At 43.2% G+C, this 26,256-nt stretch overlaps 1 protein-coding gene across 1 annotated transcript in view; it reads right to left on the bottom strand.

Moving 5' to 3' along the window:
• PPFIA3 (PTPRF interacting protein alpha 3) overlaps positions 1-26,256 on the bottom strand; it is a 404,830-nt gene that overhangs the window by 279,866 nt on the left and 98,708 nt on the right. Inside the window, exon 4 of the mRNA XM_070944575.1 lies at positions 5,046-5,120. Within this exon, the coding sequence (XP_070800676.1) occupies positions 5,046-5,120 (75 nt within the window). The remainder of the gene's footprint in view (positions 1-5,045; positions 5,121-26,256) is intronic.

The following is a 26,256-nucleotide window of genomic DNA, read 5'->3' as shown; positions in this document are numbered from 1 at the left end:
GCTGAGAGCCGGGAGGCCAATTAGCCTCTGCTGAAGCTCCATGGGCCAATAAAATTACAAAAAAAACACCGAACCCTTTGTTAAATTGCTGGCTCCCCCGCCCCTCGCCCACCACTATTTATTGGCAATAAATAGTGGTGCGGAGGGGTGGGGCAAGCCAGCAATTTAACAAAGGGTTCAGCTGCACCACTGGCTCTAGGGCGGCCCTTTGAAGCCCCGCGGCAAGAATTTGAAGTTTTTTTTTCCTCTAGCCATCGGAGGCAGCAATAGATTGGGAGTGGGCGGGGTAAGCGAATGGCCGGCGATCCAACAGAGCAGAGAGTGAGGGCAAGTGAAGGCATGGAAGCAGCTTTCTCCATCCTGCTCTCTTGCATCCGGAGCCGGTGGGGAACCACGTGGCAGCCCACGTGGATCCCAGGCAGCGGAACTCAGGCTAGGGAAGGGGTGGGCAATTGTGGCTCTTTTACAACCTGTGGACTTCAACTTCCAGAATTCCTGAGACAGCTTGGCTGTCTCAGGAATTCTGGGAGTTGAAGGCCACAGGTTGTAAAAGAGCCACAATTGCCTACCCCTGGCTACGGTAGGCTGGCGCCGCGCGGGTGGGAGGCGAGGGGCGGGCGAGCCAGCAATTTAACAAAGGGTTCGGCCGAACCCCCAGAATCCCACCACTGTGTAGGCCCCTCTTGATCTTGAGGCCCTAGGCTGAAGCCTAGTTAGCCTATAGGAAAATCCGGCCCTGCCTTTCATACTTAAAAGACTGAGTCCGGGTAATTCATATATAACTTCATAATTAACCTTCATGAACATGCAACTCACAAATCAGTAAATCAAATTTTTATTACAGTCCTAGGCTAGTATAAGAAGGGTGGGATGTAAACAATTTTAAAAGCTAAAAAATATAAAATACACAAAGTTAAAAACATTTTAAAAAGCAAATGTTTAAATCTAAAAAAAGAAACTTATTAGAAAGGTAAAACATTAAATACAAACAAAAGTATATGGCTGACTAAATCTATCATAATACAGAATGCTCTTAATTGATAAGTTAAAAATATTTTTTTAAAAAAATAGGATTAACTTGAAGCTCATAAATGCTTAAATTTTCCTGGTAAGGATAAATTTGTCAAATGACGATACTGACCAGGTTATTGTATTTTTTAAAAAGTGTTTTAAAATCTGAAGCCATCCATTTGTGGTGGGTGGAGTCTAGGGCTCATATAGGGTATTAAGAAAGAGAAAGAGAGAGAGACAAGAAAAAAAGTGGAAGGAAGGGGGAGAGAAAGACAAGAAAGAAAGAAAGAGAAAGAGAAAAAGAGGGAGAAAAAAGAGAGAAAAAGAAAGAGAAAAAAGAAAGAGGGAGAGAGAGAGAGAGACAAGAAAGAAAGAAAAAGAGACAAAGAAAGAAAGAAAAAGAGAGAAAGAAAAAGAAAAAGAAAGGAAGGGAGAGAGAGACAAGAAAGAAAAAGAAAAAAGAAAGAGACAAAGAAAGAAAAAGGAGAAAGGAAGAGGAAGGAAGGGAGAGAGAGAGAAAGAAAGAAGAGGAAGGAAGCACCACAAACCGTGGCACTAGACGTGGCTTCAGAAGACACTTTGAAACAGCACAGCAATCTAGGGCTGGAAGGGATCTTGGAGGTCATCTAGTCTAACCCCCTGCTTCAGCAGGAAACCTTACATTGTCTGGATTATTTTGCTGCCTCTAACAGAGAGGAAAATTGCCAGAAAGGAGAAAGAATTTACTAGGACAAGGCTGCCATGCAGAGGAAGGCAGAGATAGTCCTTGACTTACGACCACAATTGAGCCCAAAATTTTGGTTGCTAAGCAAGAGCGTTGTTAAGTGAGTTTCACCACGTTTTACTCAATCCATGACCTCTCCTGGCTCTAACAGTCATGTGCAAGCTAAGGAAGAACATCTGAAGGTGTGTGTAATGTTCTAATGTACAGAAGTTATAGTTAAATGTGTGGCAGAAAGTGGACTCTGGGTGTGTTTTTCCAAATGTAGTAAGTGAGGTTGAATGTATATAGTTTTAGAAGAGCTGTGTGTGTGTACATACACATACAGTATATATAGTAGATAATGTATCTTTTTGTGTGCCTATACACACTCTATACTATGTAATATGTATGTACACATATGGCATATGGCATATATATACATAGGATTAAATAGTATATTTTGGATGTTCAGTAGTAGTAAATAGACAGGGAAATTGTATTTCATTGAGGCCTTTGAGGCAAGGAGAGGCCAGGCACCCGAACACTAACCCTAACCCTTGACGTGAGTGATGCCAAGTTGGCCACGCCCACCCAGTCACATGACCAACCAGCCACACCCACCCAGTCACATGACCAAGCCACGCCCACCCAGTCACATGACCAAGCCATGCCCAGTCACATGACCACCAAGCCACACCCACCAAGCAAGCCACACCCACAGAACCGGTAGTAAAAAAATTTGAAACCCACCACTGTCTGACAGGATAGTGGTGAATGGAAGGATTTATATTCCTTGCAGACAGCCAGTCATTTGCATCCTTTTAGAGCAGGGGTGTCAAACTCGCGGCGTCACGTTGTCATCACATGACATATCACGACTTTTTTCCCCTTCACTAAACCGGAGGTGGGCGTAGCCAGCATGTGACACATCTGGCCCATGGGCCGTGAGTTTGACACCCCTGTTTTAGAGGGTCATTGAAGCACTTGGACGTTTATCTGTGTCCTCAGGGTCCGGGTGGGACCTGGGACAACCATGACCTGGATGACTGAGAATCTCTACAGACTCTCAGTAAGGGAGGGAGGTCTGCTGTAGCCAATGATGTTCTTCAGGCTTCTCCACACAGTTCCTGGTTCATTAGCTGAGAACTGATTTATCAGCTTTTCAGAGTAGCTTCTCTTTGCTACCCTGATCTCTCTTGTTAATACATTCCTGGCCTGATTGTACAAAACCCTATCTCCTTTTCTTCTTTGGCACGACGTAGCTGCTTGAGCTTAGCTGTGAACCAAGGCTTATTATTGTTATATATACACGCAAGCTCTTGGTAGGCACACATATGTCCTCACAAAAGCTAACGTATGATGTCACAGTATCAGTGAATTCATCCATGTCTGCTGAAGCAGCTTCAAACACATTCCAGTCTGTGCAATCAAAGCAAGCCTGTAGTTCTAACTTTGCTTCATCAGTACAAGACTTCACTGTTTTGACCACAGGTTTTGCAGTTTTAAGTTTCTGCCTGTAGGTGGGGATGAGATGGATCATACAATGATCAGAGAAACTTACAGCTGCTCTTAGGAGAGAGCAATAAGCACCTTTTATCGTGGAGTAGCAGTGATCCAATATGTTCTTGCCTCTAGTGCAGGGCTGTCAAACTCCTGGCCCACGGGCTGGATGCATCACACACTGGCCACGGCCACACCCGGCTTAGCGAAGGGGAAAAAAGTCCCGATACATCATGTGATGCCGCCGTAACAACATGAGTTTGACACCCCTGCTCTAGTGAGACAGCTCACATGCTGAGTGTATCTGGGCAGCTTGTGAGTGAGCTTAGATGATCTGACCATGACAAAGGATAACTGTAACTCAACATGCTAATATCCAGGCTGCTTCTCTCTCAAGATGAGGTAAAACCTAAGTCACAGGTGTACTTCATTTTATATCTTCGATCTAAAAATGGTTTGAGACAGTAATTGTCAGAGAGATCATGAAACATTGAGCTAACCTTGTTCAAGGTACCTTAGGATGAATACTGAAGTCCCCCAAGATCACTGTCCTAGAGTTTTCCAACTTCATACTTGAGACTACTTCTGTGAGTTCAAATCAAGTTGCTGGGCAGCAGGAGGGCGGCTTACCAACAGTACCCTTAGCCTGTCTCCTTAACTAAGTGTCAGGTAAAAAGTCTTAGAATTTTCCCTAGGTTGGGAAGGCTTTCTGGGGAGCAGGATAGCATGTGCAGAAGAATAGCCCACAGCACATTCCCTGCTCTTTGCTCCCACAACCTGGATAAATGCTACACTGAGAAATCAAATAACCACAGCTCAATCAGCTCTACAACATCTACTCGGCCACCCATAGTTCAACAAAGCATACCAGGTTAGCTTCTGAGTGGGTTTGCACAAGTCTCTAAACTAACCTCAAACCACATAGTTTGAGCTTAGTGCTACATATGAACTGACCTCTAAGTTCCGTAGGCTGTATTTCATAATAACTCCTTGTATTATGGCTTCAGGAATGAGATAGGCCACTGAACTGAATTTTTGAGATAATGCAGATCTGGAGCTGTAAGTAGAAAGGCAATGATCCTGCTATCAGACACTGTATAGAAGTTGACTGGAATAAATCAACATCTTTCACAGCCTTTGATATTTTTCCTTAACAAAGGATCCCAGGTCTCCACAAGCAGACACAGAAAAGCAATGTCAAGGTTGACTCGCAAAACACCTCTTTCTGCTCCCATCTTAACAAAAAAAACGGAGGAGTGGGAAGGGTATGATTGGAATGTGTGGGAAGCTGGGAGGGAGAGAAGGAATTCACATGAGCCTTTTGCAGCTTGAGGAAATCTTACAACCCCAAGGTCATGAGCTGAAGACTTTCAAAAGGTGCAGACTGTTTTCCCAAAATGAAATGCTTGACCTGGATTGGTGGACAATGGACACTGGGCAGCCAGGGAGAGGAAAAGGGGTTTCGTTATACTGCGCTTCACACCAAAACCTGAGAACTGGTGTCAGGTATGCCTCCTTTCAGTACTCAAGAAAGAAAAAACCCGACTCCATTTTCATAGAGAAAGGTACTTTCTGGTATGCCAGGACAGTTGACCTTGACTGGTTATCAGCGCGCCTCCCAGCTGCAGAGAAACACTGAGGAAAACTTTTTCCAATTTACTCCACCAGCTCACTATCCCCCTCAATTCCCTTGTCAGTCTCAACCACCAGTCATGTGAAATCACTGATGTTCAAAGCATCCCCAGATCACAGTTGCATGGCAAAGTATTTATGGAGTACTCTTTAGGTGCTTATAATATCCCTGAAAGTAGGAATAAGACCTCTTTCATACCTGTTGATTGGACAGTTCCAGCTCTTCTTCTAATACTGTAATGCGCTCTAATGCCACTCGCAACCGTTCTCGAACCTGCCATATATCAGAGATAGTTAGAATCAGAGATAGTCACAATTACTGAAGTTATACAGGAATAGCTGGACTTCCAGGTGAGGAAATGGAGAACTAGACGTCTCTGAAAGAGCAGAGATGCCACTGTGGTGACAACTAATGGACCAGCTGTAAGTTCAGTCCAATGGAACCTCTTCAGACAAGGAGAGGACAAGAAATCACTCTTTTGGGCTCCACACAGCTGCTTCTCACCATGAGTTCACAGAGAGCATTCAGGTCTGAGCACCAGAAGACAAGGAAAGCCATCAAACTCTCAATAGTTAAGGATACTGGGTTTGTCTAACCACATTTTTGGATTTACAATTATTTCATAGTTAAAACAGGTCTTCCAAACAACAAGTTTGAAAAGCTAACTGGTGAGTATAACCTTTCCTAATTATGCTTCAGCCAAAAAGAAAAGAAAAATTAACAAACAGTTTAAAGTATTTGAAGAATAAAAAATAAATGGCAAAAAGCTAAATAAGAATGCGATTTGATAAAGTTTTAAGTGAATTAAGGGACCAGACAAATTTGGAATATTAGGACTTCTGTTAAGACTTTTGAAAAATTGAGTACATAAAACAATATTTTTGTGGGAAAATGAGTTGTTTAGTCTATTAGGAAAGAGATCATTGGCTGAAAGTTTAAAATAGGAACAAAGCATGAGACTTTGTGAATACAGAAATGGGACACTAGAGGGGACTAAAGTTCCAGGCAGGAAAAAGAAAAAGTGAAATTTACAAAATGACAGGCAAAGGTATGACACTTGAGACATTTCAAAGGAACTTTGAAGAACTGGGAAAGAAACTTATAACTAAACTGACAACAATAATTTCTACATCTGTAAATGCATTTTTTGAAGAAGATTCTAAAGCAGGGGTGTCAAACTCAAGGCCCGCAGGCTGCATTTGGCCTACAATGAGGCCGAATCTGGCCCGCATGGCCATCCTGGAAACTCTAAGGGTCTGGCCCGCATCACTTTGGCCCAGCCCAAACCATCCCGGCACACAGGCACGCGCACAGGGCCAGTTCTCCGTCGCCGCGTGCAGAGCAACTATAGTAGTCTGTGGGACTATGGTAAAAAAATTAGTTCAGACCTTCCAACCTCTCGTGAGAAGTTGGAAGGTCTGAACTTCCAACAGTAAGGCCGGCCGTGAAATCGGAATTGGCCAGGTGCAGGAACCAATGCCGTCCATGGCCCTGGTGCGCTGCTCACTTACGTGGGCCAGCCTTACTGTTTGAAGGCTGAACGTAGCCTTCAATTGTAGGAAGTTAACACCCACCCCTCTCCTAGAAGAATGAAATATTTTAGGAAATATTAAAAAAGCAGAATATTATATTTCCCTGGATGAGAAATGGAGAAACATGTTTTAAAGACAAAGCAGCTTCCTGCCTCCCCCCACCTTTGTCAATGGGCCATCATCTGCAACACAATAGGATCCATCTAGCAACAAAAACTCACTAGCAACAGAAACTCATCACATGGCACCTGGGAAGATTACATCAGCCAGCAAAGCTAGCTAAGACCCCCACCCCCTGGAAGTCTGACAACCAATCAAGATACTCTTCCTGTACCCCAAGAAGTTCAAAGCTCAGAGAGGGCATAAAATCAAGGCACACTCAGCATCTCGGCCCTTTTCTGTTCAGGAACTCAAACTATGTGATCCTGTCCACCAATAAACCATCTTTCCAAGCAGTCACCATGTTTCCAGTGTCTTTTTCCCCACTTGGAACTGAGTAGTAAAATAAGACTGATATATTTTGGAATTGATTATTATTAGAAGATGTTGGGAAATATCCAGAAGGAGTAGAGTGAAGATGTGTTTTATTTGTTATTTACTTTTTCTTCTTCTTTTCTTTTTTTTTTCTTCTCTTTCTCTCCAACTTTTTTACTTCTTATTTTTCTTTTTTTTTCCTCCTCTCTTACTGCTTTTTCTTTTTTCTTTTTTTAATTTTTTTTTATATAATATGCTGAGAATCAACCAAGCAATTGGAAATACTGAGGTGATTATGGTGGAAGACAGCTATAATAAAATATGCTGGGATCCAGCTAAATAATAGGTAGAGATTTATAGGAGAATATACCACAAAACAGCCAAAACAAATATGCTGGGAAGTTGGGAATCAGCTAAACAGTAGTAGGAGGTATGGAGGAGAATATGCTGTAAAACAGCCAAAACAAATATGCTGGTAATCAGCCAAACAAAAGTGGGAGGTATGGAGGAGAAATGCTGGAAATCAGCCAAAATGGAAATGCTGGTAATCAGCCAAACGAAGGGTGGAGGTATGGAGGAGAAATGCTGGAAATCAGCCAAAATAGAAAATGCTGGGAATCAGCCAAACAATAGTTGGAGGTACGGAGGAGAAATAAATAATGGGAGATATAAAGAGGAGAAATTTATTTAATATGAAATGAGATGAATATAAAATGATTCTGTGTTAAATAGAAAATGTAATAGATGATAAATACAAGAAAATTAGATTTTAATTAATGGAGTTTAAAATTAATAGAATTGATGAAATGGGTTTAGAGATGAAGGAGGATATATAGAATGGGATTTGTAAATGAATATAAAAATTGTGTTGTGTTTATCTGGAAATTAAACTGGGCCATGGCACACCCCATGGAAGTACTGGAGCTGTTCTCAGGCCCTATTGCCGGAGAAGGGGAGCTTGCTAGAGGGTGAAAACTGAGAGGAGCATAACGGACCGGAGAAGAAAGACCCCCTCCCGGGATATCTTAGCAGCTGTAGAGGACCTGGAGGCCCCCTGTGACATCCAATGGAGGCTGGGGTTCGGATTTGTTATCCCGGAAGAACTGAACTATCTGAGGAATGTAGGGCTGGGGGGTGACGGAGGAGTCTTCCGTCACATAGATACCAGCCCTTTTCTCCTCCCCCTCCCAGGTACTGTGTCTGCCTAAATGGGCTTATTATTCGCCCTAATTGAGGGAATTTTCTCTCTCCCCCCCCCTTTTTCTTCCCCTCTTCCTTCTTCCCCTTCCCTTCTTTCCCTTTTTCATCGGGACTTACTCGAATATGATCTTGAGTTTAAGACTTTGCCAAGGATTTTCCATCTTCGCCCCTGGCGTGACTCATAGACTGACTGATAGACTGATAAATCTTTCTTCCGACCATGGTCAGCCAAACTGATGCAACTGTTGAGGGGTCCTCTATTACATCATGACTCTTGTCTGTGAGAGAACTTTCTCAATCTACGGCCCCGTGGGGTTCCGCCGTGAGAGGGCGGGCCGGAGGTCGCCCCCATTGGAGGAGATAATTTAGGACCCTCCTGCTGTTGTGGGAGGACAGTTGAGATACCAACAGCACATCGATGAACAATTGGCTGTGTTACATCTTTTGTGAAGTCCCCTGTCTGAGCTTTGGGCCTCCATGGCTGCATTTTGGAGATGTATACGACTGCAGATCTTCTTGCGCTGCGAGATTCCCCCTTCTCGCAGATGTGGCCCTCCTCACTATCGAGGGCCCACCTCAAGGAAGGGTTTTGGGACCCAGAGAGGTGGCATGTGAAAACGAGGGGATTGAGGGGTTTTCTAACAAAATTTTTAGTCAAATTTTTAAGGGGTCCTAGGGAGGGGGTCAGATTGGAATTCGGGCTGTGGGTATGGGGGATAACCCACAAGGGGGAGGGTCGGGTCTGGCAGTGAAGTGTGGCGTGGGGGATGGGGGACCTGGGATCGAGGGGGGGGGTTAGAGCTTGTCCGGATAGTTTTTCGATCATCAGTACTGTAGGTGGGAGGGGTAGATATGGCGGGAGCAGGGGGCCATATCGTGTTAGGGGAGTGCGCACTCGCTGTCTACGAGCGGTGGCGTGCTCCAGCCCCCAAGGCTCTACTCGCTCCTCAGGTTGCATAGACCCTCAGGACCCAGGCCTTCGGCTGATGCTGTGCAATGCCAGGTCCGTAGTAAATAAAGCCCCCCTCATCTGTGATCTTGTTCAGGAGGGGGGTGCGGACCTGGCAGCTATTACGGAGACCTGGTTGGGCCAGGAGGGGGGGGTTCCCCTTGTTGAAATGTGCCCGCCAGGTTTCCAAGCATTCCATCAGCCGAGGTCACAGGGGAGGGGCGGGGGGGGTAGCGGTTATCATTAAAGAAGGTCTGAGACCGAGGGAGGCCACTGTTCCTCAGACGGCCGGCTGTGAATCCCTTTTTGTGAAATGGGGTCATGGGGTTCAGATGGGTTTGCTGATCACGTACCTGGCTCCCTGCCACGTGGCAACAGCCCTGCCTGAGCTACTCAACGTCATCGCCGCGGTGGCGGTTGATACCCCTAAGCTTATGGTCATGGGGAATTTCAACCTGCCGTCCGTGGGTGAGACGTCAGAGATGGCTCGGGAGTTCATGGCCCTACCCACACAGGGGGAAACACGCTGGATCTGGTTTTTGTCTCTGGACAGTGGTTGAGGGATCTTGATATAGGGGATATAGTTACTGAACCCTTGTCATGGTCAGATCACTCTCTCCTTCGTCTCGACTTTCGAACCGCTGCACCCCGCCGCAGGGAGGCGGAGCCGGTAAGATGGTTCCACCCCAGGCGCCTGATGGAACCTGACAGATTCCAGACGGAGCTTGGGCCATTTCCTGAGGTTCTGGCACACACCTCGACTGGAGACCTGGTGGCCGCCTGGGATAGGGCGGCTGCTGGTGCTCTGGATCGGGTCGTGCCTTTGCGGCCTCTGACCCGGCACCAATCTCAATTGGCTCCTTGGTTTACCGAGGAGCTGAGGGAGTTGAAGCGCCGGAAAAGACACCTAGAGAGTAGTTGGAGGGCCAGTCTTTCTGAATCTGACCGGACACTAGTAAGATCCCACATTAGGAATTACTTAGTGGCGATAAAAGCAGCGAAATGTAGTTATTTTGCTGCTCTTATTGCGTCATCAGATAATCGCCCGGCCGCCCTATTTAGGGTGACCCGCTCCCTGCTCCACCAGGAAGCGCGGGAGGACCCCTTGGAGGGTAGAGCCGAGGATTTTGTTCAGTATCTGTGTGACAAAATCACTCAGATTCGGGAAGATTTGGACTCCGACTGGGTAGTCTCAGGGGGAGAGACAGGGGCAGGTCTTGAGAATGTTATCTGGGATGAGTTTGATCCTGTGACCCCTGAGGACGTGGACAGGATTCTGGGTAGACTGAACGCAACCACTTGTTTATTGGACCCGTGTCCTTCCTGGTTAGTACTGGCTTCCCGGGAAGTGACACGAGGCTGGCTCCAGGGGATTATAAACGCTTCGCTGAGTGAGGGTGACTTTCCCGCCACCTTGAAAGAGGCGGTGGTGAGGCCTCTCCTCAAGAAGCCTTTCCTGGATCCGGCAATGTTGGTAAATTATTGTCCGGTCTCCAACCTTCGCTTTGTGGCGAAGGTTGTTGAGAGTGTGGTCGCGCAACAGCTCCCCCAGCACCTGGATGAAACGACATATCTGGATCCGTTCCAGTCGGGCTTCAGGCCCGGGTACAGCACGGAAACGGCATTGGTCGCGTTGGTTGATGATCTCTGGAGGGCTCGGGACAGGGGGTGCTCCTCTGTCCTGGTCCTGTTAGATCTCTCAGCGGCTTTTGATACCATCGACCATGGTATCATGCTGCACCGGTTGGAAGAGTTGGGGGTGGGAGGCACCGTGTTGCGGTGGTTCTCCTCCTTTCTCTCTGACCGGTCGCAGTCTGTGTTGACAGGGGGACAGAGGTCGACCCCGAGGCCCCTCATATGTGGGGTGCCGCAAGGGTCGGTCCTCTCGCCTCTCCTGTTCAACATTTATGTGAAGCCGCTGGGCGAGATCATCCGTGGTTTCGGGGTGGAGTACCATCAGTACGCTGACGACACCCAGCTGTACATCTCCACCCCGGATCACCCCAACGATGCCCTTGAAGTGATGTCCCGGTGCCTGGAGGCCGTACGGATCTGGATGGGGAGGAACAGGCTCAGGCTCAACCCATCCAAGACTGAGTGGCTGTGGTTTCCGACGTCCCAATATAGTCAGTTGACGCCATCACTGACTATTGGGGGCGAATCATTGGCCCCCACGGAGAGGGCTCGCAACTTGGGCGTCCTCCTGGATTCACGGCTGTCTTTAGAAGAGCACTTGACGGCCGTGACCGGGAGGATTTTTCATCAGGTTCGCCTGATTCGCCAGTTGCGTCCCTTTCTGGATCGGGACTCGTTACGCACGGTCACTCATGCCCTTGTCATCTCTCGCCTGGACTATTGCAATGCTCTCTACATGGGGCTCCCCTTGAGGAGCACCCGGAGGCTCCAACTGGCGCAGAGTGCGGCCGCGCGGGTGGTAATGGGAGCGACATGGCGTTCCCATGTAACACCCCTCCTGCGCGAGCTGCACTGTCTCCCGGTGGTCTTCTGGGTGTGCTTCAAGGTTTTGGTTACCACTTTTAAAGCGCTCCATGGCTTAGGACCCGGGTACTTGCGGGACCGCCTACTACCACCAATGGCCTCCCACCGGCCGGTACGCTCCCATAGAGAGGGGCTCCTCCAGGTGCCGTCAGCCAAACAATGCCGACTGGCGGCCCCCAGGGGGAGAGCCTTCTCTGTGGGGGCACCTACTATCTGGAACGAGCTCCCCCCAGAGATACGGAGGATCCCGGATCTGCGCACCTTCCACCGCGCCTTAAAGACCTTACTATTTCACCAGGCCGGCCTGGCCTAATTTTCCCCCTCTTTTATAAAGATTTTTAAAATTTTAAATATCTTTTAGTATTTATATATTCAATTTTAAATTGGTTTTAAAAGTTTGGGGTTTTAAATTTGTCGGGGCCAAAATTATTTAATTTGATTTTATTCTATTTTTTAAATTTTGTATTGTATGTGTTTTTATTGTTTGGCTGTGCACCGCCCTGAGTCCTTCGGGAGTAGGGCGGTATAGAAATCTAATAAAATAAATAAATAAAAAAATAAATTAGATTAGTGGTGATAAAATAATGGTAAATGTTTAAATAATGATGCTAGAATATTTGTTAAAATTTGTGTTTTGTTTTTGATATTGAAAGAAGTAATAGAAGAAGTATTGGAACGAGCTGTTAAAGAAATTGTAAGCGATGTACCTATCAATGACCGGATGAAAACATTGTTCTCAAAAGATGTATTTTATGTTTATGTTTGTGGGAAAAATAAAAAATATTTTACAAAAAAAAAGAATTTTAAATAGTTAGAGAAAAAAAAGGGGGGGTTGAAGCAATGAAATGGGGGAGAGAGAGAAAAAAAGAAAGAAAGAGCCTTTGCCCTGTGTTTGCCTGGCCAACAAGAACAGAGTAAATCAAACTTTTCATTTTATTTCTAGTTTTTTTCTCCTTCCCTCTCTGTATCTTAAAGTAACAACCCAAGTTTATGAGGAAATGTTTTAAGTTCATTTGCAGGAAAAAAATTAAATGGTTTTACCTGTTCATCTCTTTCCTGAAGCATGTGAATTCAGTTTTTTCTTTCTCATCTGTTGTGTTTCCATTTTGTTGAAACTGCATTATCTATTTAGTAACTGCAATACTGATGTGCTGTTGTTTTTTTTCAAACTCTGCCTGCAAGATATCTACCCACCCACCCCCAATCTCTAATCCTGTTGCAATGCCTTTCCTGGGAAGATTACTCACAAAAGGGTGGAGGGGACCCTGTTCTAATGTCTTTCAGCCCTGCACAAATAACTCTGCAACCTGTGGAAGCAGAGCAGATGGATCCAGATGCTTCCTCCAGAGGAGACCTTCCATCTGTTTGAGTCAGGAATTGGGTTTGAATCCAGCGTCCACTGAAAGTCATCACAGCAACCAGAGTGGAGCAGACCTTCCCAAGCCTGACTGACCAGCCTTACCACCAAGCATGCCACCCAGCAGACATGAAAGAAATAACCCTGAGATGGACAAGTAAAGACCAAAAGACTCTTTTCAATCCCCAGAAGACAGCTGGAAAGACTATGGGGGGAGGGTGGAAACTCATTGTAAGGTTTTTTCTTCTCTCATTTATATAGTAATCAGTCTAATGTACTCATGTAAGGATTATATTTGAGAGTGGCTGACACAGCAAGTTCTGAACACCTTAGATGGAGGGAAATTTGTCCAAAATGTCTGTATTGCCTGTATTGTAAAAGTAGCTGCATATACATGCACAAACAGAGACACACACAATTTTGAATTAGACTAAAACTATTCCCTTCACTTACCTCCACACAAAGCTTCTCCTATGTTGATTTTTGCTCTGTGGCACTAAAAGCCCAAGGAGTCATATCTCCCTGCTAATTCCATGGGGGAGGGGACAATTCCCCTCAGGCAATTCCCTCACTTTTAGAGATAGCAGAAAAAGTAATATCCAAAACCCAAGCCCTGACTGTGAATCACAAATGATGCTGCCCAGTAAAGCAAGATATGTTGCACTGATGGTCTCATGAGTAGAAGTCCCAGGGCTCATTGTGTGTAATTAAAAAAAAAAAAAAAGCCTGGATTGCACACTGACTAACCTCAATTTGGACTCACAAATCCTGGATGCACTAAAGTAAGAGCTAGGGCAGGTTCAGTAACCATCCCTTGGAAATGGGCAGCCTGTAATTTAAAGGAAAATTACGGCTGTGAAAAATTTTGGGACATGTGCTTGCTTTAAACCTGACTGGAAGCTCACAGAAAGTGATATCTGACATCTGAAATTAATTGGCATAGAAATTGGATACTGTAAAATTTCTTACCAGAATTTTCCCCCTGGCTGCTAGACCTTTATGGCTGAAAGCTTTTGGGAGCCACTGAAGGGCTCGCAACTTGGGCGTCCTCCTGGATTCACAGCTGTCTTTAGAAGAGCACCTGACGGCCATGACCGGGAGGATTTTTCATCAGGTTTGCCTGATTCGCCAGTTGTGTCCCTTTCTGGATCGGGACTCCTTACTCACGGTCAATCATGCCCTCGTCACTTCCCGCCTGGACTATTGCAACGCTCTCTACATGGGGCTCCCTTTGAGGAGCACCCGGAGGCTCCAACTGGCGCAGAGTGCGGCCGCACGGGTGGTTATGGGAGCGACATGGTGTTCCCATGTAACACCTCTCCTGCACGAGCTGCACTGGCTCCCGGTGGTCTTCCGGGTACGCTTCAAGGTTTTGCTTACCACCTTTAGAGCGCTCCATGGCTTAGGACCTGGTTATCTACGGGACTGCCTGCTGCCACCAATAGCCTCCCACCGGCCGGTACGCTCTCATAGAGAGGGGCTCCTCTGGGTGCCGTCGGCCAAACAATGTCAACTGGCGGCCCCCAGGGGGAGAGCCTTCTCTGGAGATAGGACCTACTATCTGGAATGAGCTCCCCCTGGAGATATGGAGGATCCCAGATCTGCGCACCTTCCGCCACACTCTTAAGACCTTTTTATTCCATCAGGCTGGCCTGGCCTAATCTATTCCCTTTTTCCCTTTTTAAAATGTAAATTTTAATCTGTTTTAAATTATTGGGTTGTTTTAAATCTGTCTTGGGCCAAATTGTCTAATTTGGTTTTACTTTGCTTTTAAATTTTGTATTTATGTGTTTTATCTTGTGGCTGTTCACTGCCCTGAGTCCTTCGGGAGTAGGGCGGTATATAAATCAAATAAAATGAAATAAAAATGAAATGAAATGGAATCCTTTTCTGTTGCCTCTATCAATGCCTTCCCCTTTGAATCAGAACAATTAAAAGCACCCATCAAGCCTCCCTGATCTGATCAATTTTAATCTTTTGCCAAGAACATGTGTGTCCCATTCACATCAAAAAAAAAAGGGGGGGGGGATTGTAGGAAGTTAACACCCACCCCTCTCCTAGAAGAATGAAATATTTTAGGAAATATTAAAAAGGCAGAATATTATATTTCCCTGGATGAGAAATGGAGAAACATGTTTTAAAGACAAAGCAGCTTCCTGCCTCCCCCCCCCACACACCTTTGTTAATGGGCCATTAAGGCCTCAGCCAAGCTCACTCATTTCCCCCCACCTTTGTCAATGGGCCATCATCTGCAACACAATAGGACCCATCGAGCAACAGAAACTCACCACATGGCAAGACTCAATCAAGCTTGAGAGACAACCTACAGAGTTAGCTAAGACCCCTAGACCACCTGAGAGTCTGACAACCAATCAGGATACCCTACCTGTGCTCCAGGAAGTTCAAAGCACAGAGAGTGCATAAAACCAAGGCACGCTCAGCATCTCACCCCTTTTCTGTTCAGGGACTCAAACCATGTGATCCTGTCCACCATTAAACCATCTTTCCAAGCAGTCTCCATGTTTCCAGTGTCTTTTTCCCCACTTGGAGCTGAACCCAGAAGGATATTTCTTCTAATAATTTGGCGACCCAGATGGGACTCCAAGCTAACCTAAACAATGGACCTGGCCAAGGTAAGCCTCCCTTGCTAGCAGCAGACCCATTGAGTTTTTGGGTAGGTTTTTGTGGACCTTGGCCATTTGGAACTAGGTTTTAAAGGGGTTTTGAGTGTTGAGCTCAAAGGCTGCTTGGAAAGAAGGTGAGTACCTCTAAATTTTAATTTTAAAGCATGGAAAAGCATGGGAAACGTGTGTATGCCTGCATGTGTGTGAGGGCCCTTCTCCCAATCACAGCTGGATCTTGCTTCCTCTGTGCATTTCCTAACCGCAGAAAGACCAACAATCTGGAGAGCATGGGGGGTTTGCCAGAGCACAGGACCTTCTGTTAGGGAAGGAGGAAGTGTGTGTGTGTGGGATTCTGCCTGGAAAACAGTCTGATTTCACCTCTTTGAGCAACCTCTAGCCGTACCTCTGCCTACTGCTAGCTCCACTGAGCTGTGACTGGTAGGATAGAGAAAGGAAGTGGGGGGGGGGGGTCGCCAAACGTGGAACTTTGTGTTTAAAAGGAACAGAAGCCGAGGGAAAGCCAAGCGAAAGTGAAAGGGGTATTAAAAGTAGTAAAGGGAGTCCCCGGTGTTCCAAGGAAAGCAGCCTGGTGTATGTGTATTGCACGGGGAGGTACTGGTACTAGCTGTAGGGGCAGTGAGGTCCTCCCAGATCCCTTTTTGATCCGCAAACCCAGGCAGATTCCAAAAAAAGGGAATCTGCGTCCTTCTCAGAATTTTTTTTTTCTGAAACGAAGGAGGATCGCCCGGCTGAGCCAAAGTGAACTTTATATTTCAAGGATCATGGGAAGCTGTAGCTCGAGGGCGAGGGAAAATCCCCTGGAAGAGTTGATTGTGGCCTGGGATGCCAGGCAGACACCAGTGTTACCTGGCATGAGCAAAAGGAAAGCTCGGAAATTGTGCAGGAAATGGGCTACGCTAAGAGATAACACCGGGAGACAAATTTGGCTAAATAAAGGTACTTAAAAGAAAAGGGAAATGTATAAATAGTAATGTTAGGGTTTTTGTTTGTTTTGTTTGCTTGTCTCTTTCTCTGTCTTCTATGCAACCACATGGTATTTTTGTTAAGACTTGTGCCTTCCCTAATTTAACTGAGATTTATGGCGGGAATGAGTGTGTGTGTAAATCTCAGAGTTCTGCTTTCCTCTCTTTGTCCCCCTTGTTTTTATGTGTGTATGTCTAAGTCTTTGTCCACCCTCGAGGTAATTGTAACTGTAAAATGTATCTGATCCCTAGAGACAAGAATTTGAAATTGTTAGAGAGAGAAAAAAAAAAGTTGAAGCAATGAAAAATGGAGGAGAGAGAGAAAAAAGAAAGAAAGAGCCTTTGCCCTGTGTTTGTCTGGCCAACAAGAACAGAGTAAAGAGAACCTTTCATTTTATTTCTAGTTTTTTTCTCCTTCCCTCCCTGTATCTTAAAGTAACAACTCAAGTTTATGAGAAACCATTTCAAGTTCATTTACAAGAAAAAAAATTTCAGTCTTGCATTTACTGTATGTATTTAAATGGGTTTACCTGTTCATCTCTTTCCTGAAGCATGTGAATCCAGTTTTTTCTTATCTGTTGTGTCTCCATTTTGTTGAAACTGCATTATCTGTTTAGTAACTGCAATACTGATGTGTTGTTGTTTCTTTTCAAACTCTGCCTGCCAGCTATCTACCCACCCACACCCACCCCAATCTCTAATCCTGTTACAATGCCTTTCCTGGGAAGATTACCCACAAAAGGGGGGAGGGGACCCTGTTCTAATGTCTTTCAGCCCTGCACAAATGACTCTGCAACCTGTGTAAGCAGAGCACATGGATCCAGATGCTGCCTCCAAAGGAGACCTTCCATCTGTTTGAACCAGAAATTGGGTCTGAATCCAGCGTCCACTGAAAGTCATCACAGCAACCAGAGTGGAGCAGACCTTCCCAAGCCTGACTGACCAGCCTTACCACCAAGCACACCACCCAGCAGACATGAAAGAAATGACCCTGAGATGGACAAGTAAAGACCAAAAGACTCTTTTCAATCCCCAGAAGACAGCTGGAAAGACTATAGGGGAGGGTGGAAATTCATTGTAAGGTTTTCTTTCTTGTCTCATTTATATTGTAATCAGTTTATTGTAAGGATTGTATTTGAGAGTGGTTGCCACAACAAGTTCTGTACACCTTAGATTTCTGTCTGGTGGGGAGGAGAAATACGTCCAAAATATTTGTATTGCCTGTATTGTAAAAGTAGCTGTATACACATGCACACACAGAGACACACACCATTCAGAATTATTCACCATTCTGAAACTATTCCCTTCACTTACACAAAGCTTCTCCTAGATTGATTTTTGCTCTGTGGCACTAAAAGCCCAAATAGTCATATCTCCCTGCTAATTCCTCAGGCAATTCCCTCACTTGAAGAGATAGCAGAAAAAGTAATATCCAAAACCCAAGCCCTGATCTTGACTCACAAATGATGCTGCCCAGCAAAGGAAGATATGTTGCACTGGTGGTCTCATGAGTAGAAGTCCCAGGGCTCATTGTGTGTAATTAAAAAAAAAAAAAAGCCTGGATTGCACACTGACTAACCTCAATTTGGACTCACAAATCCTGGATGCACTAAAGTAAGAGCTAGGGCAGGTTCAGTAACCAATGGGCAGCCTGCAATTTAAAGGAAAATCATGGCTGTGAAAAATTTTGGGATGTGTGCTTGCTAGAAACCTGACTGGAAGCTCACAGAAAGTGATATCTGACATCTGAAATTAATTGGCATAGAAATTGGATACTGTAAAATTCCTACCAGAAGTTTTGCCCTGGATACTAGACCTTCATGGTTGAAAGCTCTCCTTTTGGGAGCCACTGAAGGAATCCTTTTCTGTTGCCTCTATCAATGCCTTCCCCTTTGAATCAGAACAATTATTTTATTTATTTTATTTTATTTATTTGATTTGTATACCGCCCTACTCCCGAAGGACTCAGGGCGGTGAACAGCCAACTATAAAATACATAAATACACAAAATTTAAAAACCCGATAAAATCAAATTAAACTTTTTGGCCCAGACAAATTAAAATACCCCAATCATTTAAAAACAGATTAAAATTTACATATTTAAAAAGGAAAGAGATCAATTAAAAGCACCCATCAAGTCTCCCTGATCTGATCAATTTTAAACTTTTGCCAAGAACTTGTTTCAAAACTCACATGTTTTGAAAAAAAAAAAGAGGAGGGATTGTAGGAAGTTAGCACTCACTCCTCTCCTAGAAGAATGAAATATTTTAGGAAATATTTAAAAAAGGCAGAATATTATATTTCCCTGGATGAGAAATGGAGAAACATGTTTTAAAGACAAAGCATCTTCCTGCCTCCCTCCCCCCCACACCTTTGTTAATGGGCCATTAAGGCCATTACTCTTCCTGTGCTCCAGGAAGTTCAAAGATTACATCAACCAGCAAGGCTAGCTAAGACCCCCACCCCCTGGGAGTCTGACAACCAATCAAGATACTCTTCCTGTACCCCAGGAAGTTCAAAGCTCAGAGAGTGCATAAAACCAAGGCACGCATAGCATCTCACCCCTTTTCTGTTCAGGAACTCAAACCATATGATCCTGTCCACCATTAAACCATCTTTCCAAGCAGTCTCCATGTTTCCAGTGTCTTTTTCCCCACTTGGAGCTGAACCCAGAAGGATATTTCTTCTAACAAGACCATGGCAGGGTCCCTATAGGAGAGCCCTTTTAAGGATTATGTATTAATAGAAAAGCAACTAATTTACCTCTGTTCTTAAACGCTAAAGCTGTTGCACATAAAAAACAGGAGCGCTGATCAACTATCAGAGCCATCATTTTGACAGTTTTGCTGTACTGTAGTCTGCAGACACCCCCACGAAATGCAAGCATGGGATAAACTGAGCCTGGTTTGTTCTCAGTCTTATAAGTGGCCACAAACTACTAGCAAAAGTGTCATTTGATCACAAGGTGAGGAATGTTTCCCTTTTTGCATTTGAGCATCCAAGAAGGGACAGGAAAGACAAAGAAAAAGAAGGAAAGAGAGGAAGAAAGCAAGGAAGGAAAAAGAAGGAAAGAGGGGAAGGAAGAAAAAAGGAGAATGAAGAGGGAAGGAAAAAGAAGGGAAGGAAGGAAGGAAGGAAGATTATAATGAGAGAGAGTGAGGGTCTGACGTAAATCCTGCCTTAGCACTTGGCCACCGGCAGCCCTGCTGCCTTTTGCCATCCCCTTGTCCCCTCCTCCTGACCTCTCCTGGTGGTCTCCCATCCTATCACTCAGGATGGTTTGTTTATGTTGCCGTAATTCGAGGATCAGACTCAATAATGAATTCAGACTTTTTATATTTAAATAAAAGATTGTTTATTTACAGAAGGCATTCTATATTCACAGAGTGATTGCAGATAGAAGCAAGGAGAATGAGTGTGCATCATCTTTTATACCAGGGAGGTGGGATTAGAAGTGGGGAGTGGTTAGCGAGGAATACATTAGGAAGGGGAGAATAAGTTAACTCTTGACACTCCATGGATATATATTTCTTTCATTCAAGAATGAGGCATTTACACATGACAAATCCCCCTCTAAATGCCGATTTGACACACAACAATAATTACATTCAGAATTAGAATAATATTGAACATACAATTTTGAGGTTAAATATTTATGTTGTTTGGATTGTAAAGGTTTAGTCAATATATCAGCTATTTGCTCTGTAGTGTCACAATGAATAGCTTTGATGAATCCATTTTGAGATAATTGTCTTACATGTTTGTATTTGATATCTATATGCCTAGATCTTTGGCCAATAGCGTCTGCTCTTGATATTTCTATTGCAGCTTTGTTATCTTCATATATAGTGAAGGGCTGTGATGGACTCTTCCAAACATTAGTCAATAAATCATTGAACCAGATGAGATTGTTAGATGCTTTTGACAGACAAATATACTCTGCTTCAGTGGTTGAAGTAGCTACTAAATCCTGTTTCCCAGTATACCAGTAGACTGGGCAGTTGTTAAGGAAGAATACATAACCGGAAGTGCTCTTCCTACTCTTAGTGTCGCCTGCCCAGTCAGCGTCAGTGTAACAAGTGAGGATAGGCTCTTTAACATTGTTTGGTTCTAACAATAGACAGAAATCTAAGCTGTGTTTCAAATATCTCAACACTCTCTTAATTGCTTCCCAATGGTAAATTAGGGGTTTACTGACATATCTGGACAACAAATTAAGGGGTAGAGCAATATCAGGTCTGGTCCAATTAGCAATATACAAAAGAGAACCGATAACTGACCTATAAAGCGTATTGTCATTAAACTCAGGAGATGATTCATTCATATTTTTTATGAAATCAGTCTGCATTGGGGTGTCACAAGGCTTTGCATTATTCATATTACATTTGTTCAAGAGCTCAATTATTTTATCTTTTTGAGATAATCTAAATCCTTTCTCTGTCTTACTAATGTGTACTCCAAGATATTTGTTTACTTTCCCCAATGACTTTAATGAGAAATGTTCTCCTAGTTTTGTTACAAAAATCTCTCTCTTGTCTTTATGTTTGCCAATATACAAAATGTCATCCACATAAATTAATACAAATTCTAAAGATTTACCTTCTCTTCTAACAAAAAAACAATTGTCTGCCGTTGTGGCATTGAAGTTCATGGTCTTGAGTACGTTGACCAAGCATTCATACCAACGTTTGCCGGATTGCTTTAATCCATACAAACTTTTGTTCAGTAATCATGTTTCATTTCTATTTGTGTTTTTGCTATGTGGAGCTCTTACATATATTTCTTTATCAAGTTTCGCATGTAGATATGCAGTTTGTATATCATATTGAAAAACTTCAAGATTAAGAGCTGAGGCTATCACTAAAGCTGTCTTAACACTTTCAGTTCTCACTGTGGGAGAATATGTGTCGGTATAATCCTCAGGGTATCTTTGAGCAAAACCCTGTGCTACCAATCTTGCTTTATATAATGTGTTACCCCCTTCTAGATTTTTAATCTTAAATATCCACCTAGTGCCTATAATTGTTTTATCCTTTGGGACTGGTGCTGGAGTGAATACGTTAAGTTCTCGTAAACTGTCCATTTCTTTGGCCATGGCTAGTTCCCATTTGTTTCTTTCTTCCAAAGGGAGTTTTAATACATCTTCATATGTGTTTGGTGTTGGTGTTTCATTATGTATGTGCATTATTTAATCTTTAAATTGTTCAGGTACTTGATTTCTGTTACATCTAATTGTTCTTTCTGGTCTATCATTGTTATCATGTAAATATCTTGCCTCCTTTTGTGTTAATGAATCTATTTTGATTTTGGGACAATTTCCTATCCACGTTTTGGTATTGTCTTTTTGTGTGTTACAGGTTTGCCCTTCTTGTTTTGTTCTACCTTGTGTTTTAATATTAGGCCTTGTCATTGGGAGTATTTCATTGAGATGTATTTTAGACCAATTGGCCTGTTCGTGAAATACAGCGGTCCTAGAGATTATGAATTTGTTGTTATTGTCAATAAATCTATATCCTTTTGTACCTGTTTCATAACCCATGAATCTAAGCCTTCTGGACACATTATCCCCCTTACGTCTTAATTGTTTCGGTATATGTACATCTGCTGTAACTCCAAACACATGCATGTGGGCTATCTTAGGTTTTTTACTATACATCAGTTCGTATGGTGTTTTGTTTATGACGCTAGACTAAAGTCGGTTGAGTGTATAATTGGAATATAATAGGGCTTCTGACCAGAAATGCTTACCTAACCCAGCATCCTCTAATGTACACCTAATCATAGTTTGTAGTGTCGAGTTTCGTCGTTCTACTACTCCATTTTGAAAAGCAGAGAAAGGACTAGAGGTGAAATGCAACATTCCTTTTGATTTTAGCCATTGAGAGAATTCTCTTGACATGAATTCAGACCCTCTGTCTGTCATGATTTGTTTGATTTGTGTGTGATGCTGTGTTTCCACACGTTTATAAAATTCTTTAAATTTTTGAAATGTTTCATCTTTATGTCTTAAGGTGTAGACAAAGCCATAACGACTGAAGTCGTCTACAATAGTGAGGAAATATCGTTTTTTGTATGTAATTGATGGAGTTAATGGGCCAACTAGATCCATATGCACTAGACTAAAAATATGATTTGATGATCTTGTTGCCTTTTTGGGTCTGGGCTTGGTTCTCAGTTTTGAAGACTTACATATTGAACATTCCAGGTAATTTTTACAGTCTTTTATTTTAACACCTTCAGCATGTTCAATCATTTTTTGTATTGCAGGAAAACTGGCATGTCCTAATTTTCTATGTAATATGTGTGCACATTCATCATGAATTGGCTTTCCAATCATGGGTTTTTTGTTAGTGTATGTATTGTTATCAGATGTAGTTTCATCATTATGTTCTGATTCATGTTCTTCATTGTCACTATCTATATCATTTTCTGTTTCTGTGCTAGTGTTAGTTTCTACGTTTGAATTAATGTTGTGTAACCATTTTTCTTCTGTAATTAAATATGGTAAGTCTCCTTTGGTAATTATATTACCTATGTTTATTTTGTTTTTCTCTAGAGTTACTTTTCCCTTTGAGAATATTATATTTATGTTAGAGTCCCTGCTTAGCTTTATTGCACTGAGAATGTTGTGAGGTATTTTGGGTATTAATAGTACCCACTCTATTTTCCCTAGACCGGGTAATTCTACATTTCCTCTTCCAACAACTTGGACTTCCTCTTGGTTTGCTACTTTAATTACAAATTTATCTTCGACGAAGGAAGATAATATTTTCTTATCGTGTGTTGTGTGATTTGTTGCTCCGGAATCAATGAGCCAAGCATTGTCTTTTGAGTCTTGATTTTTGATTATTGTGTGTTTATCTAATCCGTACAATGATCCGGACTTCCTGTCCCTTGAGTTGTCTCTGCCCCCTCTATGTTCTCTAAAGTTTGGTGAATTTCTGTGTCTATATCTGTCAATGGGTGATTGTCTATCGTGATATCTGTTTCTTGTGTCATGTCTTTGTCTCTCTCTAGGAGGTTTTGGACAGTCTCTCCTATAATGTTCTTTAGACCCACAGTTATAACACTCTATTGTGTCCTGATGCCTGTCTTGGAATACTACCCTTTTGATCTGTCTATGCTCTTTGTGTGTACTGTAGCGGCTTCTTCTCAAATTATCTTCAGCAATTAATCTATTTGATAAACTCTCTATAGATAGATAGCCTAAGTTAATTGTATCTAAATGTGATATGAAGTTGTCCCATGATGGGTCTAATGAATTAATAATAACACTTTTCATTGTCTGGTCAGATATTATTTCTCCCCTTAAATGAAGTTCTGCTCTAGTTGTGTTCAGTAATAGTAAATGTTCACTTATAGTAGTCCCAGGTTTTATCCTGGCTGAGAAAAAGTTTTTAGACATTCTAGTTGTGGTTGCCACACTTTCACTATGAAACAGTTTAAACATACAATGAATTATTTCTGAGACAGTTAGGTTATGCTTAATACTATGATAAATAGCAGGTGATATACTAGAGATTAGTAAATAAAATGCTCTGTGATGTAGACAGTCCAATTTTAGTGTCCATGGTTTTTAGGAGGGTTAGTTATGAAAAACAATAAATTTTCTTTTAAGAAAACAACCTGGAGTTGCTGACTCCATTCCTGTAAGTTAACACTGTCTATTCTCAATTTTGGAAAATCATTAGGCAAATTCCCAATGTTATTTGTTGCATTACTTACAGCTGGAGGCTGTCCATGGTCCTGTATATGCTGATAATTGCAGAATGGTGTAGGGATACTCGCGACTAGTCTGAATGGTTCCCTCTGTTCTTTATTATCTCTATGTTCGTCTGGGCGTATTTGCGCATGTGCGTAGATCATTTCGTTCCTGAAGCTGTCGGGGGAGGTTCTCGCCGCTGCAGCTCCTTCGCAGTGCTCTTCCTCTGATGACTCGCTCTCTGGCTCGACTTTAGGTGTCCAGGTGTGGATCGGGGCTTGCTTCTTCTCATCGTAGTCATCTCGGTTGAGGTTTCTGGCTCCCGGAAGCGTTTGCGGTGTGGGCGAGTACTTGCAAGGCTCTCTGGGTTCGGGCGTTAGCGCTCTCGTCGGTTGAGTCGGAGTGGATAGATGCTGAGACACTTGCTCGTTTGCTTCTGTATCTTTGCCTTTGGATAGTGCAGTTTGTCTTTTCTTTGTTATTTGGTCGACTGTCTTTGGTACTTTCGTTGATTTCTTTGAGATTTTTAGATTCGGGCTGAAGGCTGCGAAGAGTGTTTTCATAGCTGTTTCGATTTGTAGTTCGGTTGATGTTTCCTCGGTGTCTGTATCAGATTCTTCTGATGAGTAGAATTTTTCTTTTTTATTTCTTATGCTGTGTAGAGCTTTTCGCGCCAGCCATTTTGAACTCTGCTTTCTGATTGGTTCTGGGTCAGCCATTTTGGCGGGCTGACAAAACCAAGATGGCTGCCATTCAAAATTTTGTGCGGGACCGTTAGTCTTTCTTTTAGTTATATTTTCATCTATGGGTAATTCGCTTACCATTTTGTGGTCTTTTGGTTCTGGTGTGTTGATGTGGTTTTCTCTCGCTGCTCCGCTATCTTTTATGATGTCTTGGAGGTTCGCGATGAGATTTTTGTCGTCTTTTTGGCTTTTCAGCAGTCTTAGTATTTCTAATCTGAGCGTGTTGTTTTCTGTCTCGCTCGCTTCTTGGTCGCTGGGTTCATTGATTACCTCTTTGTTGTCTGTAGTGAAGTTTTCAGATTCTTTTGTCATTTTTATTGTAGATTCATCGATCATTTCTTGATCTGTTTCCATTTCTTTGTTGTGTGCCCTGGTGTTGGGTCTTTCTCTTTTGTTTCTGGAGTTTTCTTTCTTTGGCATGTCTGTTTCTTATTGAGTCAGCCAACCATCCTCTGCTACCAGATTGTTGCCGTAATTCTAGGATCAGACTCAATAATGAATTCAGACTTTTTATATTTAAATAAAAGATTGTTTATTTACAGAAGGCATTCTATATTCACAGTGTGATTGCAGATAAAAGCAAGGAGAATGAGTGTGCATCATCTTTTATACCAGGGAGGTGGGATTAGAAGTGGGGAGTGGTTAGTGAGGAATACATTAGGAAGGGGAGAATAAGTTAACTCTTGACACTCCATGGATATATATTTCTTTCATTCAAGAATGAGGCATTTACACATGACAGTTTACAAAGCTGGGTCTCCTTGTAAGGAGAGGGAGCCACACACTTTGCCCTCCCGTGCACAACCTGGCCAAGGAGAGCGAGCACAGCAGCAGTGGGAGCTGGCCACGCCCACCACGCCCACACCCACCATGCCCACACCCACCCCCGGCCATGCCCCCCCCCAGGTCAACCACAATCCTGATGCAGCCCTCAATGAAATTGAGTTTGACAGCCCTGTTCTAAAGAAAAATAAAAGATGTGAAAGAGAACTACATGGAAGAATTTATAGACAAATAGGATGAAGAGGTGAAATAAATCCCAGCTGATGTTGAAATATCGGGGGAAAATGTGGAGTATAAGATCATAATCAGAGTGGAATTACAAATTATAAACCAAGATTTGAAAAATGACCTGGGCAAGGACTTATTGCTGGATATACAAAAAGGGTTGCTAAAGCCTTGAAGAAATTTTTGAGGAAGGAAAGTTTGAATGGAGATTTAATCCTACAACAGCAACATGATGAATTAAAGATTAAGATTGTTAAAAGCAAAAGAAAGGAATATAAAGTTCACTTGTTTGATCAGGGTTAAAACAAGGATTATTTCTATAAAACTTTGGAAACCCT

The sequence above is a fragment of the Pituophis catenifer genome, unplaced genomic scaffold (genome assembly GCF_029215685.1).
Source record: "Pituophis catenifer annectens isolate HBS135680 unplaced genomic scaffold, rPitCat1.0.hap2 SCAF_5, whole genome shotgun sequence".
NCBI classification, from domain to species: domain Eukaryota; kingdom Metazoa; phylum Chordata; class Lepidosauria; order Squamata; family Colubridae; genus Pituophis; species Pituophis catenifer.
The sequence above is the reverse complement of the archived record's forward strand: the minus strand, read 5'-3'. Positions and strand labels throughout refer to the sequence as shown.